Raw genomic sequence first — 13,596 nt, 5'->3', positions numbered from 1 at the left:
TTATATATATATAGATAGAGATATATCATATTTTAAATTATATATTATATTATCTTTATTAATTTTATTAATTTTACATTTTTTTATTATTTATTTTTATTATTTTATTTTTTTTATTAATTTTACATTTTATATGTTAGATTTTATAGTTTTTATTTCATATTTTATTTTTTATTTTCGATTGTATTGAGTTGAGTATTCCCCCATTGGCTCAACTTCATTTATTACCCTCTATTACAGAGAGTAATGTTTTTCAAAACGAACTGACAGTGTTGCAAAATTTTACTGATCGCTACCAATATCATGATTTCATCCCGGCGAAGGGAATTATCAATTGGCTGTTTTTTATTTTTTTGGCTTATTTTTTATATTTATGTTTTATATTTTATATTTTACTTTTCAGATTTTATATTTTTGATTTTTTTATTTAATATTTTTTATTTTATATTTAATATTTTATAATTCATATTTTATATAATTTAGATTTTATATTTTTGATTTTTTATTTAATATTTTATATTTCATATTTTATATATTTTAAATTTTATATTTTATAATTTGTATTTTAAATTTTATATTTTACATTTTATATTCTATATTTCGTATTTTATACTTCATATTTTATATGTTATATTTTATATTTTGTATCTTATATATTATATCTTGTATTTTTTATTTTATTTTTATATTTTACATTTCATATTTCATATTTTAAATTTTATAATTTATATGTTTTAAATTTTATTTTTTATATTTTATGTTTTATATTTAATAGTTTATACTTATATTTTATTTTTAATATTCTTCACTATTTTTATAAGCTTTTAATGCTCATACCACTACATTCAAAACTTTAATTAAACTCATAGCGCACCATCCTTTATCACAAACACAAACATTGCACTAACATAATGCCATAATATTTTATTTTGACCAAGTTAATTTCCTCTTTTGTGCTGAGTCATAATGACGCCTGAGAAAAACTATTTCCCCGAAAAACTTTTCCATTTGCTTTCATTTCTAATAAAAAATAAAAAGGGGAAAACTTCGTCGTTCATTTAAATTTTTATGACTATTTTTTAAAAGAATATCAAAATATTCGCAAGACAATTGCTTCAGAAGTTACGGGATTTCTTCTTCTTCTACACAAAACAGATGTTTAAAAGAACTCATTAGCGTGGTTGTTTAGTCTACTGGGAGTGGCTGATATTTCTTTTGGGATGCTAAATTTTTGGGGGAAGTTGAATGATGTACCTCCTCTCTGAGGGAAAGCATGATTTTTGGAGGACGCTTTTTCACATTTAGGAAACGTCGACTTTACTTTTGTTAAACATCAAATTGCCAACAGAACAATGACAATTTATTTTCATTTGGAGGGTTGAGCCACTTTTTCTTTATCTTATGCTGTGTGTGTGTCTGTGCCAAATATTATTTGCATAATGCAACTGTAATTGAGTTGCTGACATTTCTGCAATTCTCGTCAATTCCATTTTTTTACATTTTCTCTTTTATGTCTTGCTCTAGTTGGCAGTGAACTTGATGATGTTTGAAATTTACTTCTCATTTTTTGCAGCTGTGTCTTTTAGACAAAAGTAATTTGAAGATTTACTACTTTTTGGCACCAACTTTTTTCTTAACTGAATTTTTATCACGTCTTCTTTTCCTTTCTTTTCGGATGATGATGGCTTTATCTTTGTATTAATGAAAATTTAAAGATTTGCATTTTCTCTTTAAATGTGTAGGGAAATAGTTGGACTGCATTAAAGGCAATGCAGGAAAATAACAATTGTGAATATTTTTCACATTAATGTCAAATAAAAAAGCCTCTTATCTCTGCAAGTATGCTAGACAAAAAATCCCAATTTACATTAGGAGAGTTTACTTGCGGCAATTGTCAGTTTGTAGGTGAGAGAGGGTGCTGAGAGGCAAAGGGTTACCATATGCCTCACCTCTCTCTCCAACAAAATGACAATTGCCGCAAGTAAACTCGCCCAATGTAAATTGGGACGAAATGTTTTTTATATGTTATGTAATGGATTTTAAAAATTTTCTTACAGAAGTAAAATAAATGATAAATGGTGATATAAATAATGTCCATATCATAGCAAAGAAATAAAAGGATTACCATAACCATAAGGGCGGAGCTTTGATAATTTTGTTTTAGGAACTACTAAATATCTAAACGGGAATTTTTATGTTAGAATTAAAAGTTGCATATATATATATTTAAAGCATATACATACATTAAAAACTATCAGAATTTCAGAATGTTAAGAATATTGTTTAGAGAATCAGAGATTTAGTTTTAGATACTCTTGAAGTATTTCCGGGGCTGTGGTCCTTGTTATCGTTATATTTTCATGAGGCCATTAGAAGTAAAGCTGCATAGTCTAAAGCCAGGATAAATTTAAATAATTTTTTGCGAATAACTTTTCTATCTTTTAGGAACAAAAAAGCTTAATTCGGGGTTACTCTTCTTATATGGGGGCTATAAAAAACGTGGATCTATACTGTATGATTTGTTGCAAGGGATGTATTGACGTGTTTTGTACCTAGCGAAGGCTAGGTAAAAAGTGTTAGTTTTCCGGTTGAATAATGTGGCTAAAACTTTCAAAATATGGTTAAAACAGTCACATAATTAGAATGTTATTCATAACAACGCTTTTCTACTCTTCGATATCATATCAGACCATTGGAGTTGATGTCTGTCTGTCCGGCTGGCTGGAGCGCACGATAACCCTCGAATGCATCAACCGATTCTGTCAGAAATTGGACCTACATAATATTTTGCCCAAACTTAGATCAGTTCGAAGATGAGTCATATCGGTTCACTTTTAATTTTAAATAGAGTAATATATTTCTAAGATCTGATTTGAATGCATGTTTTTATTAATTTTCAGATGTTTGGTATCGAAATTGTTCGATGTTTGTCCACGTAGCACCGTTGAAGAAATGGAACAACAGGATGAGGTACAAATCGCTTGGGGTACTGGCATTGCTGGTCATGTAGCGGAGAGTGGTGAACCTGTAAATATACCAGATGCTTATAAGGTAAGTAAACAAATTTGATTTGTTATTAATTAAAAACAAGTAAGAAAGTGTCAGTCAGCTGTGCTGACAGAGATATACACTCAGCCTACGACAAAAAAAAAAAAATCAACTAAGGACGGGACCGATACAGTCCATATGCCAACTTGAAACTTGAATGGATGAAGTAATACGACGTGCAAAGATTGGACCAATCAGAAAATACCTGCGAGATTTGTCTTGCGGATTTTCCATTTTATTTGGTGCCTCACAATGGTTCAGAAATCAGTTTTCCTGGCCAAACCCCATTTTTTTGTCGCCACCGATTGTCAATTTCCATATGGGATTCGATAGTAAACATATTGAAACTAAGGAAACCAAAAACGACAATTTTTTCGCAATTTTGGAAAATACGTTATTTTTGCAAAGTTCTGGAGAAAGAAATAACTACTTCTAGGAAATTATAACAGATATTGTGTTCATTGTTTTTTTGTTAGGTAGGTAGGATTTTTGCAGAACATGTCGAAGCTGAAAAATGGCATCTTGTGGCTCTTTTATTGCGGTTCTTGAAATAAAGGACGAAAAGGACATGGAAGAAAGAGTGTTAGAAGGTCAAAATTATATACGAAAAATATCCTTATTAGATTTGACTGCAGACATGTTATATCAAAAATAAGCCAAAACAACAGCGAACAGCGATATAACGCTAATTTCTGATGGCTTATAGGGTCTCCAGTGAAAAATTCATCACGCCATAACTCAAAAGTTCAAATCACAGCGGATCTGCCCTTTGGGGTTCTGTATATACTCTTCAAGGAATTTTCCACCCCCAAAATTTCGGTTCACAGTGTTATTTATTATACACTTCACCATAATACAAAGGGTATATCTGTCATTCCGTTTGTAATACAACGAAATATTCGTCGGATACCCTATAAAGTATATACATATCGTCACCATAAATGCCGGAAGACGTAACCGACATGAAAATCGAAATTCGTTTTTTGGTAAAATCTGATACATTAAGCTAAAATACATGCTCTGGCAAAATTTCAAAGTTCTGCGTTTAAAAATACAGATCCTATTCAAGGAATGCCAAAAGACGTAACAGCATACTGTAATTTGCATAAAACGCAAAAGGCGTAACCCACATTATTTGAAAATTAAACAGCAGTACAAACAATTTAGTCTTTGATTTTTGCACAATTATAATGCCAGAGGGAGGGTATTTTGAGCTGATTACCGAAATGTATAATTTCCTTTAGGGCGGATCCGGCTATCCGGTTATTTGATCCGAAAGTCCAGATTAAAAAACCGGGTTAGACCCGGTTCTACTGAACCTATTACTACAAAGTGGGTGTCGTTTGGAAGCTTATAGAAATACCTATCACATGGCATGGTTATTTTAACCGGTTCGACTCTTATGCGGCTTTTTTCCCTGTATGTTTAATTTGACTCTCAGATGACGATACCTCATGACTGGTGATTCCGTTTTAAAAATTATAAAGACTAATTTTTAAAACTACAACTTTTACTTTAGGCGGTTTTTGTAACTCGAATAACTTTTTACACCAAAATTCAGATTTGTGGGAATTTTGGATATTTCCCCTTATACGCAGGTCATAGCCAAAACCCAGGTTTGGTAACATGTCGAAAGTTTTAATAAAAAAGTGATTGAAGTGTCTAATTGAAGATGATGTCTGAAGACCGACCTATGCAATGATTTAAATAAACTCCCAAGAACAACAAAAAAGCAAGTGGTTATTTTGAAGACAAATGACAACAAAAACTGATGTACGTGACAAGTCTTATGAGACGTTGACCCGAAAACGTGTATATGCCCAAAATTTTCGTCGGTCTAACACAAAGATGTTTTTTTAAAGACAACTACGATTACAGTGTAAGTTTGCCGAAAAATGTACTTATCAACCCGTGGTATAACATATATAATGGCTTGAGATTGAATAAACTCAACTGCTTTTAATGATATTCAAATAGGTCCAGAGAAAAACGCAACTTTTCTGTATTGTTTACTTATGCAAATAGACAGGAGATCCAATAAACTGCAAACATTAGGGTTTGATCCGGAGATTGTGGGGCAGTGGGTCCTCCTTAGATGTACGCACAGAGGCTTAAAGTTTCAAAAAAGAAATTTCAGCACCTGCTAGACTTAAAACACTTAATCCCAAGTGATTGTCATTACATTTATGAGAATTAAAAGTTACATTTAAATTGTTACACATCACTTAATTTATATTAGCTATATTTTGTCGATAAATTGACTTAAAAACCACAACAAATATAATATTCTGGATCTGATGTTTTAAATATCGTCTAATACACTTAATATTATAAGTACAGTATAACCTCGATAATCCGGACACCACATGTTTCGGCTGTGTCAGGATTATCGAATTGTCCGGATTACCGAGTAGTAACAAAAACATATAATTTTGTAAGTTTAAATCATTATTAAAGGACGTTTAATAGATAATACTCTGACATCTAAGGTTATCGAATTAATTTTTAACAAATATAACGGGCTGCGACCTTTTTAAAACTGGGAGTCGATTTCCTGGCTACCACTTTTACTTCTTATATTCCTCCAGTATAACTTAGGTGTCATTTCCTGAGTATTTTCGTCTAAAACCTATATACAATTGATTTATATTTTGTTCAGTGTTTTTAAGGATATAGACTTCGTAGCCTATGTGTATACATTTCACAGACGTGAAATCGAAAAACATAAAATAGACATTGATTTATATAAATGTTATAGCCTACGAATAAGACAAAATGGAATTTAAATCTATTGGTTGCATAATTGCGCGAGTACAATACAACAATCCCTATACCTACCTGTGATTTTTTTTAATGTCAAAGAATATGATTTTTTTAATAATTTATTGAAGTTCTATGTTTCCGGGTTTATTATTTTTAAAACGTTTAATCTAATCGAAAAGTGACTAAAGTAAATATTGTAGACAGAAAACTTATCTTTAAGTTCGGCCTTTATAATTCGTTTCCTAGAAGGAACCATTCTTGAGATATAGTTGTTCTGAAAAACATATGATTTTAATGCAAATATAATGGAAATATGCACATACACAGACGAACCGGCTAAAATAACCGAAGTAACCGGATCTGTTTCCCCAAGATATATATGTTTCCTTGAAGAGCGAAATTATACCTTTTAAAACAAATTCCAACAAAATCGGAGCGTGTTTACTAGAGTTATTTCATGTTAGAGTAATTTTATGCAAAAATAGACCATTTAACCCACATGTGTAATTGAAAGCCCAACGGGAACGAAGGTAGGGTTTGTTGCGCTGATTACGGATAAATATAGTTTTCACGGGTGGCGGATCCGGAAATTATACTCGTAGTTGTGTATTGTAGATAATTGTTAAATCTACAACTTGTACTCTAGTCGGCTTTTGCTAAGTCTTACCGTTTCTGAGACAAATTAAAAAAAAAAACTGAATAATGCCTCCAAAAATGACCTTTGTCCCCGAAAAACTTTTTTTGCTCACATGGGATCGATGAGCACTTCTTGGACGTTGCTTCTAATGGTAAACCCTAGTTCTCCACCAAAATCCAGCTTTGTGGGAATTTTCGCTATTTCCCCCTTATACGTATGTCTATTATGACTGGGCTATTTAAATGTTATAAAAATTTTTGGGTAAAGTATTCTTGGAATACATTACGTGCTCCTAATGGACATTCTCACTAATCATAGTGCAAATGAATTAATCCTTTGGAGGAAAGGAACACTCAACATTAATTGCAGTGCTGGTTGGAATAGACAGTTCTCATAATTGTGATCCATTGATATATCACCGTTAAGATTGGGAATTGAACCCAACACCGCCAGATTGTTAGTTAAAAGTTCGCTTAGCCGCGTAGGCCAATAAACTAGTTCTAATTTAATTATAATTTTTCATTTATACTACTATCTTCAAATGTATACTCAATAAATTGTGGGTTACGTCGTTTGGCATTTCAGAAAAATACTTACCAAAAGACGTAACCCACACAGCTTCTAACATTCTGGAAATAAATTTATTTTTTTTTTCCAAAAATATATTTCTTCTCTGTTTTAAAACACGATACTAAAAATGTTCGATATTTTTTTTAACACCGTTTTCATTTTATAACGTTTTTTGCTCCTCCTGTAAAGTTTTATTTTTGTGGGTTACGTCTTCCGGCATTTATGGTGACGATATATTCTTGATAGACATAAAATTCTCTGTCCGTTCGTCAGTCTGTCTGTTGAAATCTGTATCTTGATCGCAATTTTTAAGATAGAACTTTATAATTTGGTATAGATGTTTCCATTACTCCTTGGATGTTTGGTATTGAAAATGAGCTATATCGGTCCACGCATAGAACGGTACCTCCCTATTTTCGGTATTTTGAAGGTTTTAGCTTCATTATTTACCGAAATGTCTAAAGTTTGGTTGAAATTTGTTAGTATAGGTCCACGTCTTCATATAGCCCCCATAGAGCGGTACATCCCGATTATCGGCATTTTGAAGGTTGTTGCATCAATATCCCACCGAAATAGCTAAAGTTTGATACTTTTTGAAGGTTGTGGCCTCAATATTCCTCCGAAATGGCTAAAATTTGGTATTTAGTCTTCGTTAGGGATATAAAACTTTCATCCAGAAATATGTCGGTACAGTTGGTATAAAGCTTTCCGCCAGAAATTTGGTCCATACAGGTTCACTCACACCTTCAACTTGTCTTATTTTTCATTGTGGAGACTGAATTTCGCGACAATTGGGGCAAGGATATTTTCCTTTCCAATTTTGGCATTAGGCATGGACAGAACACCTGTCATATAATTCCAAGCCCTTGTAAAATATATCATTGGTCTGCATGTCATGCATGACAGTAATGTTGGCAATAGTTCGAACAGTAAAATCACTTTTTTTTTTGAAAAATATATGGATGGGAAAGGTAAAATTTTAAACAAGTTTTAGTATATATATTAAGTCTCATCTGTCAGGAAATACAAAAAATTCTTTCCTTGAAAACTTCCCCTTCCCCTCGATGGTAGTGTTACATTTTTGATACCTATATTTTTGGGTACTTTACTAATAAATTTTAAAAAATTATAAAAAAATTATATTAAAAAGTAATCATGACGAATTATTGCCAATATATGTAATCGTTTCACAAAATATAAAGAACAGGATTTACATGCGCAGGCGCGACAGTACATATCCGCAAGGTTGACTGTTCGAAATTTCGTACACTGGTACTTATCCTACATGTCGGTGGCTATACCAAAACATGGAAATGTACTCACAAATTGTGGAGAAAAATTATTATAGCCCCATAGAAGACTAAATAATAAATTTCAGCCATTTCTGTAAAATAGTGTAGCTAAAACCCTGAAAACCGCTGAAAGGAGGAGGTACCGGAGGTACCGTTCTACGGGGGCTATTTAAAACTTGAACCTGTGCTGACAAATTTCTGAAGGAAAGTTTACAGCCATGTCTGTAGGATAATACAAATAAATCTCTGGGAAAAAAACGAAAATTGGGCGGTACCGTTCTATGGGGGTAATCCAAAACCTGGACCAGTACTGACGCATTTCAGGGAAAAGTTTTGTAGGCCCAAAAAAGACTCAAAACCAATCTTCAACCATTTTTTTTTTCATTCAAAAATGATAAAATAAATCAATAAAAGAGCAACTAAATACATTTTTCACTTCTAATCATATAGTATAAGCGACAGTGTTCGAAATTTCGAACAATTTCGCGGGAAAACGAAAAATCGGAAACTTTTTGAGTAGATGTTTGACATTGTGACATAGTGGGTGCTAAAAGACTCAAAACCAATCTTCAATCATTTCTTCATTCAAAAATGCTAAAATAAATCAATAAAACAGCAACTAAATATATATTTTTTTAGTTCTAATCATATAGTATAAGCGCCAGAGTTCGAAATTTCGACCACAATTTTCAGGGAAAACGAAAAATCGCAAATTTTTTGAGTAGATTTCTGACATCAGTGGGTCCTAATTAACATAAAAAATATTGTTTTTTATAAAAAATAAATAAAAAATGTCCGAGACGAAATGGGTGGGTGGTCGTAAATTTTAGAGGGGTTTCACATCTAATATCGCTGATGAGTTGTTCAAACATCGCGAGATAAAAATTGTTCAATATGACTTATTTTTTTTTTTTAAATACACTTTAAGTTAATTTGAAAGTCTAACTTTAGTTTTTCTCAAAGCAATTTTGATCGACGAAAAACTAAAGCACAGGAGTGAAGCCCTTGCTTACTTTAAAATAAAATATTCTTATAAGTATGTTTTCTTTTACTGGTAATCCATGTGAGTTATATGTTCCCTTTATCAACCTAAAATATTCCTACGTTATGCATACACTATTTTCCAATTTGTCCTCCTTCACAGCTAGCATATCAAATACTTCGCCCTTATTGCCATTTGAACAAATTAAATTCCGTCCATAAATTATTCAGGAGATCAATTGGGTGTCTTGTTATAAGAAAAATTGCGTTTAATGGTGTTGGTCAAGTAGAATTGAAACGTCACGGCTTCTAACAAATACATATCTACCCTGAAGGGTTTTTTTCAGATTCATGTAGAATAATATTATACTACAGATAAACGATTTCCTTTTTTTGTCTATGATACATATATCACAAAAACACTATCATATAAGTGAATACGACATATATTTGTATACGATGAATAAATCAAATTCTAAACATCAATAATTCATGCAGATACCAATGTTTGGGGGAAATGGATGTCCAAAAATAGGATATGATCTTTTTTTTTTTTGGAAAAATAATAAACCTCAACAAAATGCAAAATACCAAATCTAACCAAAAAGAAAGAATGAAAATAGAAAACATCCAATGTTTATAAATCATTATTTGATTGTGTTCAGACACACACACACCCAGCTACCATGAATGACATGTCCAAAACACACTGTGTGTTGTCCTTGTCAACTATTAGCATTTATCCTTGTTGGTCAAGTGAGAGTATATATAAACAGGACAAAACAGGACATTGGTTGATGTGATTTTGGTTAAAGCTTCAAGGGTAGTTTCAAGAGAAATTGAATAACTATTTTTTATGTAAATTCATTTCCAAGCTATTTCGGTGGAAAACTGAACGACGAAGGACAATTTACCAATGCCAATCTATATAAATAACAAGTAAAAAAGTATCAGTCGGCTTTGCCGACAGAGATATACCCTCAGCCTGTGCAAATTGAAACACTTTTTTCACAAAAAACGTATGTATTTAAGGGGTTTCAAAATTTTGGTCGTATGAACCGACAAAAATGTTGATTAGGATTAAAGTTCAAAAATTTTGCGGAAAACGTACTTAAAGGAATGGACCGACATAGACCATGGGGGTGCCATAGGGGGTTTTTACACCATTCGGGCTGTTTTCTCAAGACGTATGGACTTGCCCCTGAAACAACTTTTACCATCGTAATTGAGGCAGCGATAGCAGGTCTTAAAGTAAACTTATCCAAAATTTTGTGTGGGAGGTACGGGATGGAGTGGACAAATGTAGTCCATATTCGAACCTGTTTTATATCTGGTAGATATTATGAGAATGTGTAAAGTATGGACCAAATCGGTCACTCCCATCAAGAGTTATCGTGCGCACAATTTTTCCGAATATTTTTGAACTTTTGTGGGGTAGGTACCTGAAGGAGTGGACCGATATGGCTTATCTACGAACTTAAAGTAAGTTTGGAAACAATATTACGAAGGCCAAATTTTGGCCGGAATCGGCATTTGCGTTCAAGAATTATCTTGCGCTTCCACCCATAATCATGGTGTCATGGGGTTTGTTTTTCAACTTCCTGTCTATTTTTTCAGGAAGTATGGACTTGCCCTTGAGGAAACTTGTACCTTCGTATAGGGGACAGTGAATACAAGATTTTACAACAAAAACCAAGGCGATTCGAGAGCAGGTCCTAAACTGAACTTTTCCGAAATTTTGTGTGGGAGGTTCTCGAAGGAGTTTATCGCTTGAGTCCATATTGGAACCTCATCTAAGTCTGGTAGAAATTTCATAATGTCCAAAGTATGGACCAAATCGGTTACTCCCTTCAAGAGTTATCGTACGCACAAATTTTCCGAACATTTTCGAACTTTTGTGGGGGAGGTACCGGAAGGAGTGGACCGATATAATCCATCTTTGAACTTGAACTAAGTTTGGACAAAATATTACGAAAGCCAAATATTGGACTGAATCGGCAGATCCGTTCGAGAGTTATCTTGCGCTCCAACCACTACACACGGTGTCATAGGGTTTTTTGTAACATTCTGGCTATTTTCTCAGGAAGTATGGACTTGCCCCTAATGAAACTTACAGCGTCGTATAGAGGACAGCGAATACAACTTGCGTAAACAAAAATCAAAGACTTTCGAGACCAGGTCCTAAACTGAACTTTTCCGAAATTTTGTGTGGGAGGTACCCGACGGAGTGGACCGATTGAGTCCATATTTGAACCTCATCTAAGTTTGATAGAAATTACACGATGTGCAAAGTATGGACCAAATCGGTTATTCCCTACAAGAGTTATCGTGCGCACAAGTCTTGCGACAATTTTTGAACATTTGTGGGGGAGGTACCTGAAGGAGTGGACCTATATGGCCCATCTTCGAACTTAAATTGAATCTGGACAAAATATTTCGATACCCAAAATTTGAACCGAATCGATTGATCCGTTCGAGAGTTATCGTGCGCACCAGCCTGCCAGACAGACAGACCGACATACAGACAGACAGACGGACGGACATTGCTAGATCTACTCAAAATTGTCTGAAACGGATATCGTACAAACATACTTGGGGTCTAAAACCATTATTTCGATGAGGCACATTTTTGGTCGTATCAAAGTGTAAATACCCTCTTTAGCCTAAAGGCTAAGGGTACAAAAATAAAATGTCGTTCATTGGTAATTGAATCTGTAGAGAACTGCTGGACCGATTTGGATAATTTATTATTATTTTTTTTTTTTTTTGAAATGTTCGTCATAACCCAACTTAGATTTTTATATAAAGACATTTTCACAACGCCCACATTTACGCCCACTTTTTTAAATTTTTATCTTTTCTACAAAAACTACCGAACCGATTTTCCTAAAATTTCACGGAATGTACAGGGATGGCCCCATATTTTGTTGCATTTCGGAAGGGGCGTTGTACCTCCCCTATGCCCTATTTAAAAAAAACGCCATTTTAGCACGCCCATTTTGTAATATATATCCAAAACTACGTAACCGATTTTTTTGATAAATTTCAGAGAATGTACAGGGGACACCCATTGACATTTCGTAGTAGGGGGGGGTGGGGTGGGGGGGCGTTAGCACGCCCACTTTTTAAATATGTTATATATGCAAAACTGCTGAACCGATTTTCCTGAAAATTTTAGAGAATGTATAGGGAGGACCCGTGGTGAAAATAGGTTATATTTTTTGTTGAATTTCTGAGGAGGCGGGGAACTCCTCCTATGGCCTATTTTTTAAAAACGCTATCTTGGCAAAACTGAATAACGTATCGGTGAGAAAATTAATTTGCGAGGCAATGCACACTGGTCCCAACCTGCGACAAAAATCGAAAAATCGATATCAGCAAATCTCTGCGACAATTCAGCAAATTTTCTCTAAACATATCATATTTTAATATTCCAGCACTGTTTTTGTAATTTATAACGATATTTAACAAAAGAAAACAGAAGAAGTTGACATTTACGTGTGATCTCTCAAAAACTCTAAAAACATCAGCAAGGTTGTGACTTCTTACAAGGCAAGTAACTCAAAATTGTAAGGATAAAATTATTTTTTTGAAATGGAAGTTTTAGCACAAGGTTTCCTAATTACTTTTAAATAAAATTTTGTACACATTATTCGCATAAAATGTACTGGAAATCACATTTTTTATAATACTTTCTTTGTGGATTTTTTTCAAAGTCCTAAAAATTGAAGTTGAGTTTTACTAACTTCGCCATCCTTCGCCACTCTCCAACTTTATTGAAGAATGTTCGAAATAGTGTCAAGTTTACAAAAAATTTAGTTCCAGCTGCATATATTTGCATTTCCGTGTGTGACATTAAAAATACTGACGATGCCTCTGGTCGTTTCAGTGAATATGCCGTATTACTGTATTCTCAGTTTCTTCTTTGTTTTGTGTTTTAATTGTTTGTTTTGGTTTTATTCTTTAAAGATTTAGACATTTTTGTTTTGGGATCTACTTATGAATGTATTTTTGTTGATATTTGTATATTTTTGATTCTATGATGCTACATATAATATGGAAAACAAGTAAAAATGTAAAGTTCGGTCGCACCGAACTTTATTATATCCTCTACCATGAAATATTCTGACCTCAAATGGAATAATTTGTTTCATTTCCTGTCCACGATACCAGTCGGACACGTTTTTTGACCACTAAGATCTCCAAAAAGCAAACTACAACCAATTCGAACCGAAAATGTAGATAAAAACCTCAAAATAACTGAAATGTGGAGGTACGGTAATATGAGGGCTATACCGAAACCTG

The 13,596-nt window shown here is 33.2% G+C and overlaps 1 protein-coding gene across 21 annotated transcripts in view; it reads left to right on the top strand.

The window, feature by feature from the left end:
• Pde11 (Phosphodiesterase 11) overlaps positions 1–13,596 on the top strand; it is a 346,062-nt gene that overhangs the window by 280,438 nt on the left and 52,028 nt on the right. For all 21 annotated transcript variants that reach the window (XM_073969743.1, XM_073969741.1, XM_073969729.1 and 18 more), the window contains one exon: positions 2,901–3,051. In XM_073969743.1, the coding sequence (XP_073825844.1) occupies positions 2,901–3,051 (151 nt within the window). The remainder of the gene's footprint in view (positions 1–2,900; positions 3,052–13,596) is intronic.

This window comes from Musca autumnalis, unplaced genomic scaffold, assembly GCF_047663935.1.
Source record: "Musca autumnalis isolate F117 unplaced genomic scaffold, ASM4766393v1 scaffold_2, whole genome shotgun sequence".
Lineage (NCBI taxonomy): Eukaryota > Metazoa > Arthropoda > Insecta > Diptera > Muscidae > Musca > Musca autumnalis.
This window is presented reverse-complemented; position numbering and strand designations above follow the sequence as displayed.